We start from the raw sequence: 27,639 nt of genomic DNA, 5'->3' as shown, positions 1-27,639 counted from the left end.
CTGTTCTTCTGCCAGGAAACAGAATTGCCTTTGTACTAAGAATCACCAGAGCATAAACCTGTGCATAAATGCTTCATCATAAGTGAATTGTTTCTCAAATGACATATTTTATGTATTTGTGTTCCATTTAATTGTGTTATTTATATTGACTTTATTGCAATCTCAGTGTCCTGATTTATTTTGATCAGTGTCAGTTTCTAAGTAAAGGATTAAAATGTATCTAAGATTTTCTTTTATTTTTAAGTAGTTGTCTTTTTATTATACTTTTCACTCTTCATTTGTGTCTTAACTGGCTGACTACTTTAAAACTCCATTGAAGTCCATTGAAGTAGTCAGGAATTGGAAGTGTTTAACAAGTGGTAAAATGAAGTGGTTTCTGAGGAAAAAACAAAAAAGCAGCCTCTAGCTACTTGAAAAACTGGACTTTCCTCAGTGGAGCACTTGTCTATATAAGGCACACTTTCCATCAGAGATGCTGCTTCCATTTCAGCATAAAATAAGCTACCTTTGTAACATGAATTACCAACCATTTACATCAGTTCTTGTGAAAATAAGGACTTTAGAATACAATTATTTACAAGAAAATAAATTAAATCTTGCTTTTCATCCATTTTTAAAATATCAAGATAGCAAGAGGATCCGGTTTTGCTATTATTTTGTGAAAAGTAATATACATTTCCTGTATCAGTAAATTTCTGATGCTCTTGGAATACAAACATATCAAAATACTGAATTCAGTTTATTGTTTGTTTTGTTGTTTAGCGTTTGGTTTGGTTTGGTTTTTCTTTTTATGAGCCCACACAAATACTGACAGTGTAAAACCAACAATATGCATGACTAAGCCACCCACCATGCAAGGGAAGTAGTCAAATAAAAGATGGAAATTTATCAGTGCATTGAAGAGATAAGACCTGATTTATTTCTGTTGTGATTTGGACAAGTACAAATTTTAGCATCTGTGTGTGTTTTTTAGACCATTTAACTTAATTTTTTCCCCTTATGCTCCTCCTTTTAAGATGCTGCCATACCCTCACATTAATATTTAATCTCTTTTTCCCAGCAGACAAGAGTATTTTATTTCAGCTCAAATACCTGAGCAAATATGTATCCTATCTACATAAGAACTTCAGAGACAACCATGAAGGGGGAGAAATCATTATATTTCACACAGTCTTGCAGCTGTAAGAGACATCAATCTCATCTTCCCTGTAAAAATATTAAATTAGTAAAACCAGTCCATCATGATAATTGTATTTTTTCTTTTCCACCACCAAGACCTTGTTCATCTTATTAGATTTTAGTGTCTGTGTATATGCTTGGGTTTGGAATGTCTACTATGGCTCTTAGGGAAGGTAAGCTTGCAGCAGCGACTTTCAGGCAGGCTGCTATTGTACCTGGTTTGCAACAGGTCTTTTTTCATTGAAGATTTGTATCTCAGAATACTAATAGGTACTTTCTTTTCTGAATATAGAAGTCTTTTTAGATAGTCAGGAATCATTTCTTTTCTGTTGCAGTGTTACCTGAACCAGGGTATGAAAGTTTAGCTATGTAAAGAGATACTCTTATTTAAGGACATGTCTTGTGTTATTTATTAAGGCTGAAATAATTCCCTATGAATGAAAATCATGCCTGTGTTATGCTTTAATAGTTAGATTTGCTCCCAGTAGCAATATAGTACATACCTGTTTAAAATGTGTAGTCCAGGCGGTATGTGATGTGAGAACAGAGGTGGGCTATTATGTACGTATTTTCTCCTAGCTGAGCTTGGGTACAACCCTGCAGACAATTTGGGAATGGCATAGTCTTTGTGTTTTGCAGGAGATGACTTTAAAAATGGGAGAAATATCATGTTTGTAATTACCTCAGGGAAGGAAAAAAATAATAATAATAAAAAAAAGAGTAACCATCCTTTGGCACTGAAAAGTAAAAGGAAAGGAAAAAGCTGCCATAGCTGAAGGTGAGATATACCTCAGGGCCCACTGCAGTTTGTTTCAAACAGCTGAACTGGTACCATCACCTTGGAACCTGAAAGCCTGGGTTACAACCCTGCTATTTCCCAACTGGAAGGCACAAATGTATTTGGATTCTTTGAATTCTCTGGCCAGCCATTGGGAAAAGTGTCTCAAAACAGTTTTTCTAAGAAGTACACTGTTGTTCACACTAAAATCCACAGCAATCTGAGAGAAGCACTGAATCAACTAAGCTGATAAAAAGAGACATTGCTACTGTAGTCTTATACTTCTTATGCTGTCAGTAGTTTTCTTGTGCGCTATTAAAGACAGTCTGCCTTGCTCCTGTTTCTGCTTATGTCAGTGCCTTCTTAACTGTATTTCCTTTACTTTTTTCTTGGCTGTCATCCAAACCATTTAAAACCTTGTAAAATAATATTTCCAAGTTACAGTGTGGCTTGAAGGTTGTTTGTTCACAGCTAGTTTCTCAGCTGTTATCATCTGAGTTTCTTTTGGGCTTTTTCTTACCTAGATTGTTGCATTATCAGCCTGTGTCTTAGCTTGATGACCAACTTACAAACAGTACCATTATAATCAGATGTTCAGATAACCTATTATGCTATACATAACCTATATCTATGGCTAGATCGCATAACCCTAGAATTATTACATAAAAATCTCAGGTGTGCTCCAGGAAGAATTTCTCTGGCACATGGTAAAGGAGGACTGTAGTACTGTATTTGTATTCTTCATACCTCAGGTAGAGGGGTCCTAGAAGCTACTTTTTAAAGAATTCAGTACCATCAAGAACTGGTGGGTACTGAATCAGTGTCAATGCACCTAAGTAATGCGAGTTAAGGAATGATAGTATGGAGAGAGACTGAAAAATCTCAGGTTTTTTCCCAAACTAGCTTCAATTAATAAGCAGGACACCTGGTGATAAAATACTTTTAGAGATGAGGGTCTGGCTGAAGACAAGATTTCCAGAGGAGACAAAACAAATCAGGTGTTGCACCACTGGTAGAAAATGCTGCTCAGTTTTATGAGATCTGGTTAAATTTTTCATCATATTTATGAATGACATGTACAGGAAAGATTCTGTGAAGTCCACCGGAGACTTCATTAATGCTAGCCTGTTCTCCCTAGAGGTCTCATGTGTGCCTCAGGAGTGCTAGAAGTACAACATCCTCTTGTTCTAAGCTCTAGCATTAGTAAAGTGTGCTTTTCTGTCTGTATATAGAAACATTTGGGTTCTTTAGGTTAGTAATTTACATTTGGGATATGTAAATTATGTAAAATACATGTTGGGATAGAATGCACTACCTTGCATTCATCTTCTTTGTTTCTATAAATCAGGGGTCCTCAAACTATGGCCCATGGGCCGGATACGCCCCCCCAGGGCCCTCAATCCGGCCCCCGGTATTTAGAGACCCCCCCCCCCCCCCCCCCCCCCCCCCCCCCCCCCCGCACACCCCCCCCCCGCCGGGGGTTGGGGGGGGAAACCAAGCAGCCGCAGATGCCTGCCTGCCACTTCATCCGCATGTCAGCCCCCTGTTTAAAAAGTTTGAGGACCCCTGCTATAAATGAAACAATGAAGGCAGAAGTAAAGGCTAAATTATTAGAAAATGTGTCATTGAAGAAGTTGGTGACTTGCTCTGCAAACACACTGAGAAAAATTGTAGTTCCCATTCTGGTTTGCCTTCTTGCACTCTACTGAGGTGGGAGACTCTGAATTTGTGTTTATTTTCAGAACAGTTTATGTAGTTGCTAGACATGGGATCCAAATTTCTTGGTAAGCCCCATCCTTAGTCCTCACATTCCCTAATACAGGATTATGACTGGAGTTAAAGAGGCATGACTGCTGAAACTTCCAATATTAGTCCCATTTCCTTCAAATATTTAGTATATGTGTGTGCTTTTTTGAGCATTTATGTAGCTTTACAGAGATGCAATGAAATGAAAAAAACCCTCACATTTTAACTCATGCTATTCATCCCTTCTGCAGTTTGTTTACTTCAGTTTATTTCATGCTCTTGGAACAGGAAACTTCTAGTATTCCGAAGTTACTGCCTGTGTTGCATTTCACACTAAGGGCCCCATTCTGGTCTGACTGAAACAAGCATAAAACTACTACAGTGAATTTGGATATGTAGGTGTGTTGAGCTTTTATTTTAGTGTCTTTTCCTGATTATTGACATAGAAACACCAGCTATAACTTGAGACTAAGTATATTATTATGCACTGAATTTGAAATTTGTTTTATGGGTTCATAATAAAATCTTGCAACTGTGCGATATTTGTAGAATATTTGAAGATTACTTGACCCTTGAACCTCTGCTAATATTTATCTTGACAAAGATTTTTATTTCCTCTCATTTTGCATAGCAAGGATTCAAGATGTATGGTTGAAATACCATGCAGAGAGATATCACTGTCAGACTTGAGATCAGCCATTTTTCTATTGATCACTAGATTCTGCAGCTACCCATGCAAGTAGTTGAAGACCATATGGATTACCAGTTGGGTATCTAAAATAATAGTTACTTTTTTCTTTTTTTTTAATGAGGTGTACTTTTTTTTTAAAAAGATGTAAAATACCAAGTACCATCTGTACACAAACATCAGCCCATTATTAATTTACACATAAAAGTAAAAAATAAAATTATAATGATGAGCTGTTCTCAAAAGCTGTGGAGAGAAAAAATTTCTTCTTACAATAAATTTATATTATGTTTCAAAGAAAACTTGAGTCTTTCACATAGGGATACAAAATAAACTCTAATTGTATGTTCAGAATGTAGTATGATATTTCATTCCTAGGTCAGATCGCAGAAACAAGTAATGCATCCGATGTGTAACGACATACTCTGACTGTCTGCTCTTTTGTTATTATACCATGAACCTGAATGTATTCTTTGTTCAACTTCCTTTATTATAATATCTTTGACAGAACCATACCCAAGTGATTAGAAGTGAGGAATAATAGAGCTTTTTACAGTGGAGAAGAAATACTGTATTTATTTTATAGCTATTTTATTATACTTATTACAGTTTTAAAAATATATATTTTATATTAAAGTGACTTCTAACATAGAAAATAGCATGAATCAAAAGTATAGATTTTCTAATTTTTCTTCCAAGTTTGAATTAAAATCAGGAGCTGAATCTAGAATTTTGGCTGTTCTGTGTTTGGTAGGTCAGAATGAACTCCTGGGAACAAATTTCCTTGAACTTGGGAAAATTCGGGATGAATCCATGTCTGACCTTTGCAGGCTAATCCATCTCTTTAAGGGTTTAAAACATGAAAAATAAAATCATAAGATTCAGATTTTTTATGGAAACTGACAGAAAAATGTAGAATCACAACATAAGGTAGTCTACCTGACATTAAAGTCCATTTATAATCATAAGCATGAACATTGTTTTAAACTGTCCAAACTGCATTTTATGTGCATTTTGAACATGTACATATTTTCTTGTCAGCAAAAAGATCAGTACAGTGCTGTCCAAATTGTTCATTTCATTATTTAGCCTTTCTAGTGACAACATGACCATCAGCCTTGCTTATAGAACTTCATTTAATTAAAATTTCATTTACCGTAGGAAGGATGAGGAAGTGAATCACGTCTCAATAGGGGAAATCTGGAACGGGAAAGCATGGTTGTTGTGCACTGAAACAACAGCTGCAAGGTACTAGGTCATTTTGAGGTTTGTGTTTGAGGCAGAAGCTTTACCCAAGATGACTCGGACTGGAATTGTCTGTAATGTCCAGGTCCCACCAAAATTACAGAGGCATTACATACACCCAAATTAATAGGCATGAGACTGTATACCTGATCGTTCAAAACCAATGTAGGTGTTCTATACGAGTCTTATCTAGTTATTTTTCCAGGTGCTAAATTTTTTACATTACAGTATGCTTATTACTACATTCTGAAAAAATTGGCTAGGCTATGGCAATAATTTTAAAGCAGAAAAAAATTGCTGTCCGAGAAGGCTGGTTTGTGAGAAGTACATGGTTTGGAAAAACCACCATTCTTCCATCCCTGTGGATAGTGAATTGTTTGTGGAAATTCTCTCTTTGCATAACTGTCTGTTCTCGTATAGTGTGACTAAAATGCCTTGACACCCAGCCGTCCCCCCAGGATGACTAATGCCTTGTGTACACCACTCTTTTTCGTAAAAGAGGAAAGCTTGATTTTTGTAGTTAGGTTAGGAGCAGCTGCCCCCTCCAGCCCAGGACTCCATCCTACCCCAGCCAGTAGACCCAGGGACCTGGGCTCTCTGGCCAGGCTGAGACACATAGCTGCTACTTTCCTGTGTGCACGTTCAATCAGTAGCAAAGTACAGAATGTGTCCAGGGGCTACCTGTGTGCTAATATATTGTATGTCAAGAAATTATACTTCTGATATAGTGAAGTTGAGAATCAAATATCGAAATGCCTCTGTGGTTGGTTCTCAAATGCTATCAAATTTTGGTAGTAATTGTTAGAATATATTGCTGAATCTAATCACACATGGCTTAGTACTGATTTGGTTCATACTGGTTTTGATGTGAATTGTGGCTCAAGGTTTTGATCTTATTTTTCAGTTGGTGCTTGAAGGATGGTGGATAATCTTTCATTATATTCAGATATATCCATATAATATCCTTGGCTTTGCTGGGTTTACATGAGTGTTACTAAGAGTTTACCTCAGTGTTGGTAACCTCGAATTTAATACTTAAAAGAATTGTGGAAGTGCTTTGAACTGGAAGATGATACACCGGTTTCCTGCACAGCTCTGCCAATGCACCGAAGTTCTGAATGACCATATGCTTGGTGTTAGTTTGGGGTTCTGTCTGAGGAGAGTTATAGGGTAGTTTCAGTGACAGTTTGAAAAAAGGACAATTATACTGAAAGAGTGAGCTATTTAAATGTAATTGGAGGAAGCACCTAACAGGAACATGTAAATGTTGTGCTTGCATCCACCAAACAACAAAGAAGTAACTTGCACTTTCTGTCTCTCTGTACTGTTGTCTGTGAAGCCTCAGATTAATCAGTTTGATCAGTCACTGGAAAGAACAAGTTAAAAAACACAGCAGGCAGGTTTCTGAAAGCCCTGTCCTCTTTTCCTCAGAGAAGTCACTAGCCATTGCACATGCTGGGAAAAGAATATAAATCCTGTGCCTACCGAAATAACAGTTCCCACAGTCTAGGATTAACACAAGTTTGGTGGGGGGCAGTTGGAATGATGAAATTACTATGCACTAGTTAGGTAATTAGGAGGTTTTCCTTCTCCATCTGATGTTTATTAGTGTGAGGGGGTTATTTATCTTTCTCATAGCAGTTTATGACTCCCTGTGATAATGTCACAATTTTGTTTTAAAGGTGATATGACCTCAGGACATGTTTTTGCCCAGTTTCTTCAAATACCTGTCAGAGCTAACTTTTAGCATGGTCACTGCTTAATTACTATAACATCCTTGATTAATTCTGCGGTGCCACTGGTGAACTCTGAAGTGAGTGCTTACTCAAGTGAGTCAAGGAAATTTAGGAGCTACCAGCACTAAGGTTCACTGATAGGCAAGATTTTTAGAAATGTTTTAAAAATCTTACGGGTCATATGACTGTTCTGGCAAAGCCTTTCAGTTAAAATGGCTTTTAATTGTATTTTGGGGAAGGCTTATGTGTATCTGGGTTTTTTTTAGAAACAAGTGCCACATTAAGCAGCATCTGCCCTCAAGCCCCAGCTGCTTGTTTCTGCCCTTTACTCATTGCCCTCTCTTTTAGCCAATCCAGCTATTTGTGTGGCACAAGATAAACTGTATTCAGGAACAGAATTTAAAATTACTTTTGTTCCTTTTTCCTGCTGCTGTTCAAATGATATCAATTTGATAATGTGTTATTCTCCTGTCTCCACTAGTGAAGAAGGTAGTAAGGCATTGAGGATTGGCAAATTGGGTAGGAAATTGGGAGAAGGAATAGGAGCTGTATAATCTGTTTTAGGTACCAAAACAAATGTGTGTGATTTTTTTACCCTTGTCAGCCAAGAGCTGCATGGTTACTCATCTTCCTAGCTGAAATCTATAAAACCATTATGCATTTTTCAGACTTTTTACATGCTTTGCCAATAAACTGTTGTTAGTCCGTCCCTCTCCCTGCTCTCAAACAGATTCTGTCTAAATTATTTTTTTGAAGCTTTTCCAGGGAGTTCATTGTTAAAGATTTACAAGTACTGAATGAGGCTCTCCGCTGTCTTATAGAGGATATTTTTCGCAAGTAAATTGACACATTCACTTCTAAAGGGCATTCAGTTAAACAATTACATGCAAACATCCTCTGTCTCCCTGTGTTTTAGCCTGACTCAAGACACTAATTCATTCTCATCTCTTTTAAACTGCCTTCAGAAAGACAGGGAAATGAATGTATTCAGAGCAAAAATAAAAATACTACAGAATGTCCTCAGATTCCTCAGAAGTGGGCCAGGACATTAGATTTTAGGGCTGGTTTTAAGTTTACAGAAGGTTTGCAGTACACATATTCATTGCTCAGGAAGCCTATTTCTAGTGAATGCTGAACTGGAAATTCACTTTCATGGAATACATGGAATAATTTTTTCTCAGAAAAAAACTGAGAAATGGGAATGTGATTCCTAAAATATAGCCAAGGAGATTATTCCCTTTTCTATTCCCTTAATGTTTGTATGAAGAGAGAAGTAATGAGAAACATGAATAGGGGGCTGGGGGAGGAGAAAGGTAGCAGACTTCCATCCTGTAGTCAAAAATTATTGACAGACTTATCAGCTGTACTGTATAAATTCTTGCAGTAGTTACCAATGACTTAAATCAATAACACTGCAATGTAATCTAATAACTGTACAATATTTCCTTCCCACCTTGCCTTTTTCTTCCGCAAGCTAGAAAACATGTCTTTTCCTATGAAAAAAATACTGGCTTGAGTAATCATATATGAAGTTAATAATGTGCTTTATTCTGCTGCTCTGCAGGGTTTCCTATACAGATGAACGACTCCGATCACTCGCTGTTTCAGCATTCATTTCAAGGATGCATGCAGTTTATTCACGTGGATGATCAGCTGGTGGATTTGCATGCAGTGGAGCAAGGCCAGCTGGGAAGCTTCGCCAATGTCACCATTGACATGTGTGCCATTATTGACAGGTAAGTTGTTGAGTCATCTCTGATACTCTGAGATATGTCCTGCATATTCTGAAATTATACAGTTATAGAGAAAAGGTTGTTCTGATACTGTCAGTGGTTGTGTCACGGCAGTCCTACCTTTTTAGCAGTGGGAACTATACTTAGATGATAGTGTTGATGCCTTTAAGTTGTAGATTGTGCAGAGGAGAAGGTGAAAAGCTCTTGTAAGTCAAATTCAGCTCACAGGTCAATAGTACAGCTGCTTTGAATAGAGGGAACTCTCACAAAAAGTCACAGATTTTCTCTATTTCTTACATGACTTATGGAGATCTTTTTGCAAGTGGAAGGTCTGCTTCCTGGCTTCAGTGCCTTCTGGCTTCACTGAATTCTTCAGAGAACTGAAATAGGTCCACATGTTTGCACAACTGTGCATGTAATAAATGCTCAAACTTTAATAAAATAATGCTTAAGTCATGGTGGTTTTGGTTTTTTTTTTTCCAAACTGAGTAATTCAGAATTATGGTAGGCTTTTGCTTTTGCTGAAAAGCCCTACCTTTTCAACCACTTATCTGTGTTAATATCAGTTGCTCCTGATTAAGTGTTTCTTCTTTGTCAGTAAAAAAGAAAACACTAGGAGAGAGAAGGAAAGAGCAAGTAGCCCAACTCCTGAATGCAGGCAATTTGGCTCATCATGAGAATTACCTACATATTAAATCCATTGCAAGTCTGCTGGAAAGCTGAAAATGGCTTTTTTTTTAATTCTGCTTTGAAAGAAACATAGATTACAAGAACCTAGAACCCTAGAATAATTCAGGTAGCAAACAGTCACAGGGATTCTTGTGGTCCAAGCACTGCTCAATGCAGGTCCAGCTTCAAAGCTATGTCAAGTTGTTCAGGGCCAAGGACCAGTCAAGTCTGAGTATCTCCAAGGAAGGAGATTCCACTGGCTGAGTGACTCTGGATATTGTCAGAAAAGATCCGAATTGTTATGGTAAAGAAATGCATGTGCTTTTAATTTCCTACTTTAAGTTAAAGGAATCTCAATGAGAGAAATGCTAGTGTGAAAAAATGAAATATGGCATACTGCTATGGTCTTGCAAAATGCTTTCCCTTCCTGAAATGTAAACATCAGATTTCAGTAAATAAGTTGTGGTGGGTTCATCACGGCCAGCAGCCAGACACCCACCCTACCTTTGACTCAATCCCCTGTCCCAGGAGATGGGGAGAAAAATAGAAAGAAGGCGAAAAGATTTGTGGATTAAGATGTCCATTTAATAAGAGAAGCAAAACATGCATACACAAGTAAAGCAAAAAGAAGCATTTGTTCAGTACTTAGATCAGCAGGGAGATGTCCAGCTGCTTCTTGAGAAACAGGGCCTCAGCACATATAATGGCTGTTTGGGAAAAGAAACTCCATAACTCTAAACATCCTCCCTTCCTCCTCCATTCCCTGAGTTCTTACTGCTGAGTGTGATGTTGTGTAGTGTGGGATACTCCTATGATCAGTTTGGGTCAGCTGTCCCAGCTGTGTCCCCTTCTAACCTCTTGCCCACCCCCATCCCCCTGGCCTTTGCAGGGGAGGGTGTGGAGAGAAAGCCTTCACACTGTGCAAGCCCTGGTCAGCAGCAGCCGAAGCAGTGGTGTGTTACCGACACCGCTTTAGCCAGCACTGAGGGGCACAGCACCATACGGGCTGCTGTGAAGATTAACTCAGTAACATTATCCCAGCCAGACCCAGTATACTTACATATAGGAATATATATGTAAAAATATACTATTATAATAAATCAAGGTAATAATGATGATGATGATGATAATCATCAATAATGTCAGTGTGAAGGAGGATGCTTTGTGGCGTACTAGTGAGTTGTTCTGGCATGTCAGGCTCCTTTAGATTGCAGCTTCTCATGGACCTGTAGAGGGCTGAAGTCATAGTGGAAAAAGGCAGTGAAGAGCTGCTGTCATAGGGAAGAAGTTTGTTCGCTCTGTCTCCTCACATACAACTGAAATTAGGCTTCCTGTGGTTCGCAGTTGGTACATTGAATTGCTTAGTTTTATTTTGAATATTTGTTTTCAGAAATGTAAACTGCCTTGGAAGAAAGGATGTGAAGATACATCTAATTAAGTCTCTGCTTTTTCCCCAGTGGATAAATCTAAGCTTATCTGACAGTTTGTATTGATCCCACTTATGTCAGTGTCGATTAGAAATAATTCCATCATCATAGTGAAGTTAATCAGAATTAGGCTTTCACAATGTATTACAATGTAATTACAATTAACTGACAATCTAAGTTAATTAGAATTGGAGCTTTACAGTGCAATTTTAAAAAATAGAATTTAAAGCTTCCTGTATGTCAGGCGGCTTACTTTTGAAGTGAATGTCTTATAGATGTTACTCTTTATAAGGTATTTCTTTTCATAACACATGATAATATATATTCACATATTTCATACATCATAATTCCATATGCCATATTATATTGAATGCCTATTACTATATTAAAATATTATTATGCTTTATATCTTTAATATGTATTTTATATTAGATTTATTTGATATAGTTCATAGATATAGAACTATAAACAACGGTGGTTTATATATATTTATGTATGTATGTTTCTTTAGATAATAAACATATTCTCACTCTGTTTCTCTCTTCTGCCACCATGGACTCTGATATCCTCATTATATAAATTAAACCTATATGTCTTACATCTATGCTTTCTAAGCACTGGAAGATTGTGTTGCAAGCAGAGTAACAATTGTATAATGATAAGACATTAGAATAGTGTCCAAATAATTTTCTTAGAGTTGGCTTTGTTTTTTTTAAGGATTAAGGATTGAGGTGTAATCTAGTTCGTTGTTTTCCCGTGATCAAGTTTATTTCTTTCTGGTTTGCACTTTAAAACAAATCCTTTGACTAAGAAGTAATAATACCAAGCTTTTGATCTGACTGGATTTTCATGGCTGTCTTACTAACATCTGCAAATAAGAGTTTACAAGCACTTCTGTTACAATATGCTACTATATTTAACAGTTTTATGTGGCTTTCTTTTAAAGGATCCAATATGTGTTATATGTTAGCTTAATTTCATTTCCTTTGAAATGGGAAAGTACTTGTGGCCATGACACCGGGATCCTCCTGCTTTTTTTTTAATCTTGTTTGGCTCTGATTCATAAAGGCTTTGGTCATCATCAACATGGAAATTGCTTTCATAGTCACACTTCAGTGAAGACCCCCACTGGGCAAAAAGATAAGCTGTCACATTGAATTATTCTTACTGCAGACTTCAGCCATTTGGTTGGGAGGAAAAAATGTTAAGTTGTAAATAGTGGCATTTTTCATCATTAGCCAGAGTGGGTAGCAAGGAGAGGACAGTTCTCTCTATGAGAACATTACAAAAGATACTGAGGGTGGTGAGTTCTCATGTTGCACTTGCCTGGAGGTAACTGCTTCCAAAGTCCCAGGCTCTGCCAGGATAAACAACTGTCCCATATGGAAAGGGTTTCTGAGTTTTGGTTCCAGTATTTTTTAAGACATTAGAAGAATGGTCATGCTAGAGTATTGCACTTGTACTTGAGAGACAAAGGTGTTGAACCCGTGTCTTCTTACTTTCAGTCTTCCTCTCCTCACATGAACATTTTGCTATTGCAAAGACTACAAGATGAGATCTTATTAAAAGGGAACAGCAAAGCTAAGGAACGTTCTCTTTTTACCAGTGGCAAAATAGTGTAAATGCATGTGATTCCATGTTTATATCAATTACAGGCAGTTAAAATGCTACTGAGAAAAAATAATAATCCCTTTTTCTGTATCTTAATTAACTTTAATATTATTAGCAATGGAAGTTGCATTGTTGTCACAGTGATCAACATGCTGTACTGCTTGTGACAGCACAGGTCTCTCTACACCTCCTTTAACTTATCATTAACAAACTAACATTGTTACAGTCCAGATGATACAGTTGTACTTTAGGATTTTAGCATGGGACATTCAACAGGAATTATTACAACTAATTTATCCCAGCAGTGTCAGAGAATTCTGAAGCTTGTCTGACGTTATTGTGGCTAGAATTATGGATTTTAATCACAAAATCACAATAAGAAGGTACTAAAATTGTTCCAAAATCTAGTGTCCAATCTGTCATTGCAGATTAGGCAGAACATATGCCAATTTTAATGAAAATCTCTGTGTATCATAAAAGGTGAAATGACAGAAGTGGGGGAAAAAACGCAGTACCAAGAATTTTAATTTAGCTGCTTCTAGTGTTTTATGAATGTGTAAATTGTGTGATTGCCTTTGTAATACAGTGAGATGAATTAGATGCCAATTTTTGATAATAATTTCACATTAAAGAATTCATGTAAGTAATCAGATATGTGCAGCAGAACATTTCTGGGTGATTATCGCTTACCTGCTGTGGTGGTACACTGTATGACAGCCAGCATTCAGCTTTAATCCCACACAGCCACATGCTCTAGACTATGTGATCGCCAATCAAAATTTGAAATAAATCATTTAAATAACAAAACACAGCAAGCATATCGGTGCATGAAAATGGCCATAGTGTAACTGGCAGCAAGACAGAATCTCTTTGGAATTTAAAATCATCATTGCAAGTAGTCTTACAATTCTTCACTTCTGGCTCTTTGCATGAACTTTAGGCTTCTGGCCTTCCTCTCTGTTCTCTCCCTTCCTCTGCCAGTTCAGTGGTGAGGCAGACAGTGAGGAATAAGACATCATCCTGTAGTACGCTCATAAGAAGCATAAGATATACTAATATCCAGACTGGAAGGAAAAAACACCTGCTTTACAGTTGAGTTGTTCCCAAGACAAATTCACAAAAAGGAAGTAAAATAGGACTGGGGAAGAGCTGAAACCATACCATGACTTCAACCTGCAGACCCTCCTGGCCGTATGGCTGGAAGCCACTTCCTACATGTATGCTCTCCCTCTGCTGGCCCTCTCATATTTATGTTTTTGTTTTTTTTTTAACTATGAAAAAAATGCCTATTCTCTCACTTTTTAAAAGAATAAAAAAAATAAAGAGGAAAACACTGTAAAAATAGGGGAAAAGGAGGCAGGAAAAAAGGAGACACACTAACAAATTGAATTAATTGGGTTTTCCATTGTGTTCATATACATTCTCCCTTGCATGCAGCTGGAAAAATTTGGATAATTTGCAAAACTTAACAGAGAATGAGTCCAATGAGAACTAAAATATAAGTTGTTTTAGAGATAAGATACTGATATAAAAATAGTTGCTTGACTGAAGATGTCTATGCATCACTTTGATATACACAAGAAGCTGGCTGGACATTCCTGCTGTCATTAGTTTAGAAGTGAGCTCCCCAAGACAGCAACACAAAAAATGAAGATGATGCTGATTAGATCATGGAAGTTTCCACACAAAAAAACAGCACCAAGGGATGGAGTAGGTCTGAATGGACAGAAGGCAGAAAACATGTGAAGTTCCCTGTGTGAAACAGTAGGACTAATGACCCAGATTGTTAAAGAACTAAAAAGTGTAATCAGTAGCTGTCTAAGCAAGTTAGGATAGTTTCAAATCCAGATGATTTGAACACTATTTTACTTTTATGCTTTTGACATACTGATTTTTTTGAGATGGTGGTGGGCATACTTCTAAAACTCTTTAAAGTCACTTTGTGGGTTACATATCATCCTATATCTGTATGCGTAAACATTTTAAAGTCTCCAAAATCCTTATCCTTATTTGTTATCTTCTATTTAATCTTAGATAAACTCTGAAAAGGGGGGAGGGGGAAATCTTCTTTCATTTTAACACCATTAAATATTAATCCATCTTTCTATTATGAAAAATGTATGCCACTGAAATAATTTTCTAAAGCAAGTGGATTATTTCTTCATATTATATACTTGTTCTTGCTAACATAAAAGCTAAGATAGTAAACATTTAGGTATATTTCTGAGGAGCAGTAGTATGTAAAACAGAGCCTGGACAATCTGACAGCCAACAGGGGTGCTGGCTAGGCTGCAGGGATGATCCCTACCACGGCCCGAGAGAGGAGGAACAGCCCGGGGTCTGTCGTTGGAAGCCCAGCGGCAGACGAGGCATCAGGGATGCCCAGCAGCTGTGCCCCCTGCATGGCCACCAAGGGCAGGGACAGCCCCCCGAGCCTCCCTGGCACAGGGGCTGCCTCAGTACTGGCACTCAAAGACCTTCTTCCCAGGGGGGCTGGGCGGGGGATGGGGTGGCGCCTGGAGACCCTGTCACCCCAGTGTCACCCCCGGTGTCACAGTGCCGTCACCTGGCAACGCAGCAGTCACAGTGGCCCGGGGGAGTATAAAAGGGGCCTCGTCCTGTGTCCCCCGGGCAGAGCTGGCCTGGCACCGGCCTGAAGACACCCGAGAGGAAGGCCTGGAGGGGCCGGTGGGATTCCCTGGGGGCTGAGGGAGGAAGGCTGGAGCCTGGACAAGGCTGCTAGCAGGGCCACATTCAAAGCTCATCTGAGGTCTGGAAATCCTTCTCAGCTGGACAGCCATGGCACCACCAAGGGAATGCCTTCTTGAGGAGCGCTGCAGAGCTCACCATCCTTGTTCCTCATGAAGCCAGGGGCAGTGGCCGTGAGTTATGGGATGCAGAGATATTGCCAGGGGTCCCAGAGCTTTGGAGCACCCACTGGTGCCCTGCCAGGCACAAGAAGGATTCTTGTCCCCCCAGGTCGATCAGGCCAGGGGTGTTTGGTCACTCTTGGAAGCCCCTGAGGTGGCTCCGGGCTGAGGGAGAAGAGGGCTGGGGCATCTCCCGGGAGGCGTGCCCAGCCCGTGGGACGAGGAGGCCGGTCTTGCTCACGTGCTCAGGGAACAGCCGATCGCCAGCGCTGCCTGGGGTCAGGAAGGAATTTTCCCCCGGGGCACATTGGCACTGGCCCCCGGGGGTTTTTTGCCTTCCTCTGCAGCACTGAGCGCGACCACTTGCCAGGGCTCCTGCGGTCCCTCGGGCCAGGTCACCGCCTGCCGCTGGTGCCCCACGAAGGTGGCCTCTCGTGCCCTGCAGCTGGGGGGAGGAAGGCTTTTTTCCCCCCGTGGTGGGCGAGCAAGTGTCCCTGCCCGGGGTTTTTTGCCTGCCTCTGCAGCACCGTGCAGGGCCCCTGGCCAGGGCTCCTTTGGGCCATTCTGGCCAGGTGCCTGCTGCTGGTGCCCCACGAAGGTGGCCTCGTGCCCCGCATCCGGGGGGAGGAAGCTTTTGAGGCTCCCAGGGGGCCCCCAGCGTGGCCCCCGCGGGTTGCTGCTTTTCCTCGGTAGCACTGAGCACAGCCCCTGGCCAGGGCTCCTCGGGGCCCTTTCGGCCAGGTTCTTGCCCGCTGCCCTCGCACCCCCGAGGCACCCCCGTGCCCTGGCGCTCTGGCTCTCTTGCCCATCGCAAGCCTTGGCAGGAGCCAGCTCTGCTCTGCCCTCGGCTCCCTTTCCCCTGGGCTTCTGCCTGGTGCCAAACAGCCTCCGCTTGGCCGGGCTCCAGGCTCGCTGCCCCATCAGGAGCTGCCACTTTCCAGCTCTCCCATGTGCAAGGCAAGCTCAAGGCAGGCACGAGAGCCCTTTCCATACATCCCTGGCCAAGAACAACAGCGGCAGAGCTCATATGCAAATGAAAAAAGTGTGCTTTTCATCGATATGGGCCATACTTTTTAAAATACCTCATGGCACCTCAGATCACCTTTTTCCTCTTTTGTGCATGGTCGGTCCTGGGGGTCATTCATGAAGCTCTCACTCTTCAGCAAGCAGGCACTGCTTGGCCTGTGTCCCTGCTGCTCCTCTCTGTGGCTCTGTGCCTTTCCCATGCCAGGCTGCAAGGGATGGGTTTTCCAGATGAACTGAGGGATGCACCAGCCTGCTCCTGCCTACACATGTGCGTTGTCTCAGTGCTTGTGAGCATTGGCTCTATATCAGATTCAGAAGAACAAAATCCTGTTTCTACTTGTAACCTTTCAGATTTGTGCCCTTAAAAGTGTTTATGGAGCCAAGAAATCCCTGGCTTTTCAGGCTAATAACAGTCTTATTGTTATTCAACTCATGGTGAGAGTAAGAAATGGAATGGAATGGGAGTATACTAGTGTTGGAAGGTACCTACAACAGCCATCTCGTTGAACTGCCTGATGACTTCAGGGCTGACTCGATGGAAAGTATGGTCTTAAGGGCATTATCCAAATGCTTCTTAATCACTGAAAGGGATGGGCTAATGTCCATCTGGCCAGGAAGACTGGTCCAGGGTTTGACCACCCTCTTTGTAAAAATTTATTTCTAACGTCAAATCCAGCCCTCTCTTGACAGACGCAGCTTTGAGCCATTCCCAGGCATCCTGGCACTGCGTACCAGGGGGAACAGCTCAGCACCTCCTTCTCCATGTCCCTTCCTCAGGCAGCTGTAGAGATCACCGAGGTCACCCCACAGCTGCCTTCTCTCCAAACTAGACAAACCTAGGGTCCTCAAACATGCCTGAGAGGCCATACTGTCCAGCCCCTTTCCCAGCTCTGTTGCCCTTCTTGGGATGCATTCACACACCTTAATATCCTTTTGGAATGGTGGTCTTCAGTTTACAGGATTGCATTCCCATTCTGTGATCCCCCACCGCATGGGATCACCATTAGAACAGCCACAGTGTATTATGTCTGGATGTGCTATTTGTGCATGAATTTGCCTTGCGGAGTACTTTGCAAAAAGGAAAGCTTGGCCTTAAAATGCATGCGGTACCTATTCGTTTTCAATTTTAACTCTAAACATAGATTTCAGCTTCTAAATTCCATGTAATTTAGAATCCTTGATACTTAGACTTTTTCCTAAAAGCCCTCTGCACAGAGGGCACTCCTGGAAAGGGAACGCATCTCTAGCCTTCCTCTGCCTGCTGATCTATCAGATCCATGCTTGGACATGTTCCAAGGGGCCTGTCTTAACCCAATGAACTTGCATCAGGATGTTGAGATTCTTTTGCCAAATAGAAGTAGTCTGGCAGCTTTCTGCACATATTGCATCAGTTGTGCAAAGTAATTACCAAATGTCTGCTAGAAGATTGTTTTTCATGGATTCTTTTATTAATGTAAAAATCCCAACAATGTAGTTCCTTTCCTTTGTGTCTGAATAACGTCAGCAGTATAGTCAAGAGCTGAACAGTTCTTCCCTGGATGAATTATCATGCCTGGAAGAAGTGCATGATCGCACATTCCCATTCCGTGCTCATCACAGGTAACTGTAATCCCTGAGCTGACGTGGGAGACTGTGCAGTTGATTCAGAGGCATATGAGATTGACTGACGATCAAACCCTCTTACTCTTCTTTATTCCTAACAACTCCTGTGTGAGTGACCCTTAGATATGGCTGGAAAAACTTTATTTTTCCACCCTTGCATTGTCAAATCTGATGACCTGCTTTAGCCAGCATGGCTGTGAGTCAGTGTGTTGCTCAGGAACATGCTGGAAGCTCCACATTATGGATTTTCATGTTCAGTGCATTCTAGAGGAGGGATTGATGCTTTAGAGGCACACATCTATCTACATTTACTAATCTGACAAGATTAGTAGGGCAATAATTGGAAGAAAATTTGTCAAGTGGCAAACTTTTAAAATCTTATTTAGATGTTACAAGCTGTTTTGGCAGAATCTCAGCTTTTTTGCTGTCTGCTGCCACATCACTGATATAGGAACAGGTTAGTCAAATGGAGTAATTCATAGTTTATGAATGTCATGACCAAAAGCTTTATGTGGAAATTCATTGCTTGTTTTTAATTAGATGTATTAGTTTACTCAGGGGACTTGCTTGAATGTGCAGCTTATATTACATTCTTGCTTCATTATTGTTTTATACTTACCCTCCTGTTGGGAAGATGTGAGCACTTAGCAGATATCTACAAAGCTTGGTCTTAGACATGAAATTTATACTCTCACAAGACTAGATCCTGTAATAACACTGTTGAAACAATAACTCTCTGGTTACTCAGCTGAGTTTTGAAGCCAAAGGGCTTTGATGACTGTCTCAAGTTGTTCTTCACTTAGTGCTTTTCATCAGTTCATAACTGAAAAAGATAGTATGTATGCAGATTGCTTATTTTTATGTGATTAAAATAAAATTTTAATTTTATGTGATTAAAATACTTTCTCCTGAATGAACAGTGCTATTCTTAATGTATAGGATGATTCCCCAAAATAAAAAAAAAATGGTTTGTCATATCAATTTTAAAGTTTACTGAAATTTTAACCAGTGCAAAAAATCATGACGTTGTTTCAAGAACTTTCCATGTCGCTACTATCACTTTTAGCCTTCAAATAAGACTAAAATTGCATCATCCTCTCACTTGCATTTATGTTTATTAAATATGAGTATCTCTAATATTAATATTATTCATTCTGCTGTTTTCACCCCTGTTAAAAGAAAATGGATAATCAGAATCCAAACAAATAAACTGTCTCTGTATCCCTTTTTATTTGATTATATGCTATAATTAATAGTCATGCTAATAATACTTGGTAGATATGATGTAATGTTATAGCAAGTAGTTATCATATATGCTTTAAATATTTTTCAGAAACTAGAAGAAAAACAGTTGTAGACATTTCTTGGTGTGCAGTACAACTATGATTATGACCAGTTTTAAGACTGCAGCTCTGAATTTGTAATCAGGTATCAAGCTGTGAGTAAATTCAACCAGTTAATTAGAAGTATATGCATCTAAAACTGGAGGACAGCCAATCCTGATGGATTACTAGAATTTCCACTGGATCTGTTACAAAGAGGTGTTGTTAAAACCACAGAAAGCCCATTTCATAATCTGGCAATAGCTTGCTATAGTAATAATTTTGACCAAAAACATGTCTTAGTAAAATGTTAGGTCCATCTCTTGGTCGTACAGGCAAGCAATAAATTCTCCATAATAAGTAGTTTGTCTTGTACATAACACTGCTACAAATAAGGACTGTTAGCTATTTGTGGATGGGATTTGACTTTTAGCAGAAATTGGTTTGCTGTAGAGTTCCTGCTGGATTTACATTCTTCCTTTCTTTTTCAGGAGTCATTAGAACTTTAAAACTAGTATATTAAACTCACACAGAATATTCATATGGGTGAGAGTCTAAAGAAATTGAGTTATAAGTCTAATAGGGTAGAAGTAGTCTTGTAATAGTTATAGGTTGCTCTTTAAAGCTTGGAAAAAATGTGATTAACTATGAAATCACTGGAAATCAATAGTAATACTGCTAATAATACCTAGTTACATGCTTTAGACTTAATATTGTCTCTGTATCTTTCAGCTTCCTTTTCTCAAAAAGAAGCGCTTATGTTATTGTGTCTGAATTTCTGCTAGTAGTAAGTCTTTGCTAATGATTAGACTCTTTAAAAAAATTACTGCCTATCCATTGAGGAAGGTATTATTCATGTTCAATCTCATATTTCTCCCAGAATCTGATTTTACTGCTCTTTTGCTGAATAAGAGTACTGCCTAATAATGAAACAAATACGATCAAATCTATTTCTACTACTAGCATTTGATCAGAACAGATTCACCTTACCTGTTTTACACTTTTCTGTAGCCAGCAATATTAACATTTCTGAGGATCCCAGTATTTCTGTTGTTTATCACAACATCTTCCTTCAAAGAAAATGCAGCTAGAGAAAGACTAAGGCCTAGATTCTGTACAGGATTTACATGTACTAATGCTCGCTAACTTTTGTGGCTCTGCCTGTGGGAATGGGATGCACAGTCATGAGTGAGGGTCTTGAATTGTTTGTAGCATAAATAAGTAAACATAAGCATCAAAGAGCAGGACTAACCACAGCCAAAATACTGAGAGAGGTATTGAAAAGATTTAGTTCAGAAACGTATGGCCTAGAAATACCTCCAATGAGAACATACACATCTGTAGTAATGAGAGAATGTAGTAAAGGGAGAACTTAATGTATAGTCCCTGCTTCCAACGGTGCTTGTGTATTTTCCCCAACAACAGAATGCATCCATTAACACCATACTTAGGCACACGATATGATTAGCTGGTGGACACAGAAAGGTTTGACAGCAGGCTAAGTGAAGAGAGGCTTGGTTTTTCCATTGCTTCCTATAGAAACTTTAGGTGGGGAAGCAGCCAGACGGTGTTTTTCTGTATAACTTTCACAGTAGGCACATAAACAGTTTTGGGATCACATGGTGGTTGACAAAGATGATGCATAAACTTTAAGGTTGAACAAGGATTTGAACTCTGCCTTTCCAGTTCCAAACTTGTTTTCTAGTACAGTCAACCTTCCTTTTACATTCTGTTAAATAGATTTGAAGCTATTGCACAAAAACTTTGTGATTATGATTCTGCACTTCAGTATTTGTGAGTCTGCAGATTTCTGTTGTGCATCAAATTAAAGGCAGGTGGCAATTCTTGATGAGAAATTGAGTTAAAACCTAATCAGATTTCTTCTGAGAAATTGGAAAAAATAAAATTCCTTGGAGGAATGTATGTCAGATGCCACTTGCTTAATCCTTGATATTTTCCTGGAAGAATAGTTTAAATGAACTAATACGATCCTGTAGTTTTTGGTAAACAGATCTTCATTCATTCCCTGTAAATGCCACCAATAGATTAGATTATATTAGCTGTTTTTAAAGAGGAGAGTACCGAAAGGAAATGAATATTGAATAGAGATCTAGATTAGCAGATACGAATAGGATTGGTTTTCAGAAGAAGGAAAAAAATCTGTGCAGAAAATGTGTTCTATTTTTCCTGTTATAATACAAAAAATTATTAAGTACACATAAGGAGAGGTCTTACCTGAGTGATCCAAAAGAAAATAATTTAAAAAATATTTTTACTAGCCCTGTTAATTCAGAGGAATTCTTAGTGAAACAATTCCTTATTTATAATGGTAGAATAAATGTATTTGAAATTTACTGTTTCTAAAACTTTTCACGCTGTGAAGTATATCTATCACAAAAAAAGCACCGTAGTTGTAATTATTTCCGCACACACGCCCCCCCCCCCCCCCCCCCCGCCCCCCCCGCCCTTCTCCCCCCCAAAACAGAGGTTTTACATCAATCCTATACTTGTATGTTTGCAACAGAATTTTCACCGGCACTTATTTCTTCCATTTTCTGCTTAATAAAATTCATAATTTTGGTGAAGAAGATTAAATTCTGTGGAAGACACTTATAAAACATCACAGTAATGAAAAAATGGTGAAAACATGCTTATTAGGATTATGGTTTGTATGTTGAATTAGACCTCGAAAATTAAGCCAGCTGGATTTTGAAGAACCAGCAAAATGGCCCATTATATTATTATGAGAGACTAATTCAGACATTTTTTTAAATGTCATCATAAATAAAACTATATTAAGTAATGTACATAGTGAAAGCTCTAAACAAGGGTCTTTATTAGAAGATTCTCAGTGAAGCCAGAGCTGGTGTGATTGTTTAGCACCTCTGAAGTTCCCCCCATGTGCTTTTTTGTTTCCCTGGGGGTCCAAGCATGGCCTTCAGCCATGCCTGTGTTGACAACCAACTGGGTAATCAATTTTTCAGCAGAAGCAGCAGCATAGCATGCAAGGCTCCTCAGCTCCCTCTTTCCCTCTCCGTTGTGGTGGGAGGAATAGGTTCCAGTTCTGTCTCAGAGTACTTTACGTATCCAGACAGAAATGTCTGTCTCTTCAGGCTCTATTAATTGCCTATGTAGTTGTCCTTTGTTAGCTGGCTAATAAATTGTCCTTTCAGGAAAATGTAGAAAACATGCAGAAGTATCTTACAGGCCAGCTTCTGCCCACAGGCTGTGAGTTGGGCTTTGCTGAAGTTGGTACCCTACACTACCTGCACACCCATTTTTGCCACATTTGGCATATCTATTCAATAAATTGTGTCAGTGTAAACTAGCCAAAGCAGAAGGAAAACCAAGGAAACCTATGTGGACTCTTGGTTTTTAGGTTTAGGACAAGGGAGAAAGACAGCCTATCATGATAACGGTCTGGTTCCTAGGAAAAGCATATATATGATGCCTGTGCATCTTACATTGGCAGCAGTTTTGGGGTTTCTTTCAGCAGAAAATTCAATCATTCATTCATTCCTTTTTAGAAACAGTGCTGGTGAATAAGAAACTCAGTGTTCCGGTGTCAATTAAATACAACTTTTTTTCTGCTGGGGTCGGGGGGGGGAAGAAGAGATTTCAAATCCATAGTGTAAGTCAGTGCTTAGACGTGAAAAACATTGCGTGTTTGTAATTGTGCCTAGGATTTGAAAGCCTTTGCAATTGCCTGCAAGGGCCCTTAGGTCAAGAATTTAAGCTGAACTGACATGACATAACAAAAGGAGACATTTTCTCTAAGGTATCATAGACTTCAGACTTATAGAGATATCTTTTGTGCCTTGAAAAAAAATCTGATACTTTTGTCTTGAAAAGATAATTGTTGCATGTACATTTGTTGCATTTATCTGTTGCCACGCATTTAGCCAATAACATCTCTATTTTTCTGTCATTGTGATACATTTCATTGTTAAGACAGACTTGTTAGAGGGCAGCAGTTATTATGACTTCAGGGTTTTTTTTGGCACCTAATAGTTGGTCTATCAATCAGAATTGATTAAATCTAGGGGAAAGAATACAACAGTTTTCATTGGTCCTTATAATTTTTCATGTCACAACATTGTGATTGTTGTGATCAATCTGTATGACACTGTATGGATTTCTTATAATCAATGTTAGGAGCTGTTGTAGATCATTGTTCAAAGAGTGATTCAAACAAGTTGGTAGAAGGATTTTTTTGATTGATTTATATCAGTCCATCCTTATTCTCATATAGATTTACATAGCAGTCATTTCTAAGGCAACATTGTGAAATGCTATTCAGAAATATTGACTTAACTGTGATCGATAGATTAACTACTGCTTGCTATACTGTGATTGCAGGGGAAATGTTTTGGAGGGTTTTTTTGAGCAGAACTGGTGCATTATATGAAATATAATGTCTTTTGGGTTTCAGAGTTCAAATCATTAAATAGCTCCCATTGTATTATGTGGGGAGTTATCATTTAAAGGGAAGAATTACTTGCATTTTGAAACACTATGCAAAATTTTCTTCTCTTTGTTCATTTTCAGGTAGTTAATGAAATTAGTACTAAATAAAGAGATTGACTCATAAGTGATATGAAACTTGATAGATAACTCTAAGGAAAGTCCTTCAATGTGATTCTCATTTTACTCAGCCTCACAGTTTTGAAAGGCTAATTTTTCACTTAAGATGTTTGCTTCCTGTGTAATGATGTTACTGACCCATCCTCCTGTATTTCTATTAAAAGCTGAATACCTTTCAGATCAAATTCCTAAACCTTACGAGGTTCAAAAGTTGTCTAGACATTTTACAGCTGATGGTGCTTGTCAGTGTGTACGCATGCACAGGACAGTCTTTGATGGACCCTATCTATGAACTTCCTTTTCTGCAAATCAAAGCTGGAAATTCACTGTCAGTTTTAGTGAGGGTAGCTATTATTTTCACCAGTCTTTCCACTTTTCTACTAAAGGAAGGATACCAAGCTACAGAGATTTCTGCAGGAGAGAAGAAATCCAACTCCTAACATGTTTCTCTCCACTTCAGCATGAAAGGCAGTATCTGTTCTTTTTCTCTTCTGTATCTGGAGCGATTGATCTGCCTTTTCAATACCACAATTTCTGCAGTTTTTACGGTACTATACATCTTAGTTCTACCTGACTGTTCCTTTGCAGTTGCTCACTAAACTCCAGCAACAGACTCAGTGCTATTACACAAGCTGACCTCAAAATCATTAGCTCCATGAAGAAAATTATGTCTTGCTCAGACTCAGATTCAACACTGTTCATCGTAGAACGTACTGATGCTCCTTTCTCCTTCACCCTCTCTGAAGGTCTAGTTACCTTTTTAAATTATATTTTGTGCTAATACTATGATGATATCTCTGTTCCATGGTATTGTGCCCTTTGTATGAAATTTACTCATCTGAAGCATCGCTTAAGGGACTATCAAGTATAATTTTTGGTATTTTATTAATATCCAGTTGTTTGATTCAAGACTTCTGAGAACAGCAACAAGTCTTTAAACATACTCACTTTCCTCTGGGGGCTTCTTGTTTTCACTCAAGATCAGTCATAATATCAAAAGCTAACTACTCCAATGTTTGATCAAACAACCTTTTCTGACACATTTGTTTTGTGCGTTTAGTATCGACAGCATGGACTTGCCATCCTAATTTTTCATATTTAGTATTGCATTGGTGGTTTTCAGCATGTTCCAAGTGATTAATGCTTCACTGGCCTTAAGACAATTATTCAGAAAATGGCAGAAAATAAATTATGACTATTTCTCTTTGTAATTCAGTCTCCTACATCTGCTTACACAGTACCAACCTCGTGTGTATTATTTATGCAGTCTTACTTTAGTTGTTCTGAAAGCCTTTTTTTTACTGTTCTTACCTCCTAGAAATGCCTTTATATCTGTCTTATTGACTCTATCCTCTTTTCAAATTTTACAGAATATATTCTTCTCCGTTTCTCATGACAATGTTTTTCTCTCTCTGCTATTGTTTGTTATTTGACTGTGTAACTATTATTTATCTCAGTGGTGCATTTCATAATGCAGTTTGTATGAAATGTGCTCTGCAAAGTGTAGTTGCATTGTACTGCCTCATAAAAGTACACAGTAGTTGTCTTTGAACAGCATAATTACGTTTTGAAAGAAGTAAAGTTCCTGATTTGATATAAGTGTATAATGCTACTGTTTGATGTTAGAAATACATTTGAACACACAGAATTTTGTCCTTGAATAATGTGCTTTCTCCTTTTTTTAATACTACCAGTCACCTTCATGTATTATTTAAACCTAACTGATGTATACATATGGGTTCATTTATTTTATTCTACCGAAGTACAAGCAGTAAAAGAAAATACAGTTACCAATCACTGTAATGTGAAATACTTTTTAAAAAGTCTGTGTCTCTGTTGAAATAAGTGATTTATTATCCTAAAATATGAAAGAAAGAAAGTAAAAGAGAGAAAAAGAGAGTTGGTAATGAAGGAGTTGAGGAATGTGTAGAACTTTTTAAAGTTAAGTGTTTGCAGGCATAACAAGCTGGATTGGAACCAGTAAGCAATGCTTACCACAGGGTTTGAGAAGCTTAAAAGGTGCTTTGTCTTGTCTAGGCAGTAATGATACTGGTATGGTGGCATTTACCGTCTTTGCTCTAGAAAGTGACAGTGGATTGCAGCTATAGAAATCTCAGGTCAGGATGAACAGTAAATTGACTTCAAAAATAGGAAACTAGATTTTTAAACTGGACAGACATATAAGCCATAGCTGTTTGAACAGTTTAAGCACAAGCAAAATCCTTGAGGCAGAGGGTAGAGGGTTTCACATGGCAAAGAGAAAGGGCTTTCTGCAAAAGGGCTTTCTGCATCAGTGAAGCCTGTATGATCAATAGCTGTTTCTTTAAAGGGGTAGAGGGGAGGGAAGCTAAATCATGGTCCTGGCCCTCTACTCCACTCTTAAGCTATAAAACAGGGAGAAAGATGCTTTATATAGAACACATTGTAATTTGGTGCGTGGTCTAAAATGGCCTATGTAAGTCCATGTTGTTCCTGTTATAGTTTTAACTGGACAGACCACATGGACAAATTGTGAGGTCTATATCAAAGAAGAAAGCCCTTAGGACCTCTAATCTTGGTATTTGATGATAAGAAACTTACCTTTTTTTCTGAAAAGACCCATATAGATCAACTTCTGTCTTTCTTGAGAGTAGGTGATTGCTGGCAGGGGCTACAAATCATTTTCTCTGTTGTGTTGAATGTGCTTCTAACTGCTGGTTTCACTATATGAACAGAGGTCATAGAGTATTCATTTTCAGCTCCTGTGGGAATCAATTCTAAATTCTTTTATTCTATGGTAAATAGATTTTAGACAAATGGTATGCCTGTGTCAGTAAGGTTTTAAAAGGAATGACTTTTAATCAAAGAGCAGACAGAAAGGCCAGAAATACTATGAAATGAACTTTATAAAATGATACCATGTTTTTGCCTCCAGAATGACTGGCAGAACTGAAAATAACAGAATACTGATATGTCAGAACTTTTACATGATACATACTTACCATGATTCTTACAAAGGCATTTCACAAATACTAAATTTAAAGGAAATGTTAATAGAAATACAGAAACCATTACATTTAGGCTATGCATCTATTTTTTTTTAAGGTCCCAGGTACTTTATCACATTATTCAACAGGAGCTCAAATATTAGTGTCAGCTTGAGCTTATGTTCATCTTCATAGCTTACTTCTATCTTGGTGTTAAGAAGACACAAAAAACGTATTTTGACAGATACTGATTATGCAGTCCACTTATCCTCTGGGTCATTATTTTCCTCTCATACTCTGATTATTTAGGCCTTTTACTCTTAATTCCCTTGAACTATAGTGGTATAATTCATAAAGTCGCACAAAATGCTGTCTGCGAGAGTGTATTGATGATACTATTATCGAAAAAATTGTGATGGGAGTCTGTCATAGCAGTATGCACAGATATCTTCATGCA

At 38.7% G+C, this 27,639-nt stretch overlaps 1 protein-coding gene across 2 annotated transcripts in view; it reads left to right on the top strand.

Annotated features, from left to right (window-relative positions):
* Positions 1 to 27,639, top strand: part of CNTNAP2 (contactin associated protein 2) — a 1,145,700-nt gene that overhangs the window by 678,779 nt on the left and 439,282 nt on the right. For both annotated transcript variants that reach the window (XM_040592035.1, XM_040592036.1), the window contains one exon: positions 8,937 to 9,108. In XM_040592035.1, coding sequence (XP_040447969.1) covers positions 8,937 to 9,108 — 172 coding nt within the window. The remainder of the gene's footprint in view (positions 1 to 8,936; positions 9,109 to 27,639) is intronic.

The sequence above is a fragment of the Falco naumanni genome, chromosome 4 (genome assembly GCF_017639655.2).
Source record: "Falco naumanni isolate bFalNau1 chromosome 4, bFalNau1.pat, whole genome shotgun sequence".
In the NCBI taxonomy this organism is placed as follows: Eukaryota; Metazoa; Chordata; class Aves; order Falconiformes; family Falconidae; genus Falco; species Falco naumanni.
This window is presented reverse-complemented; position numbering and strand designations above follow the sequence as displayed.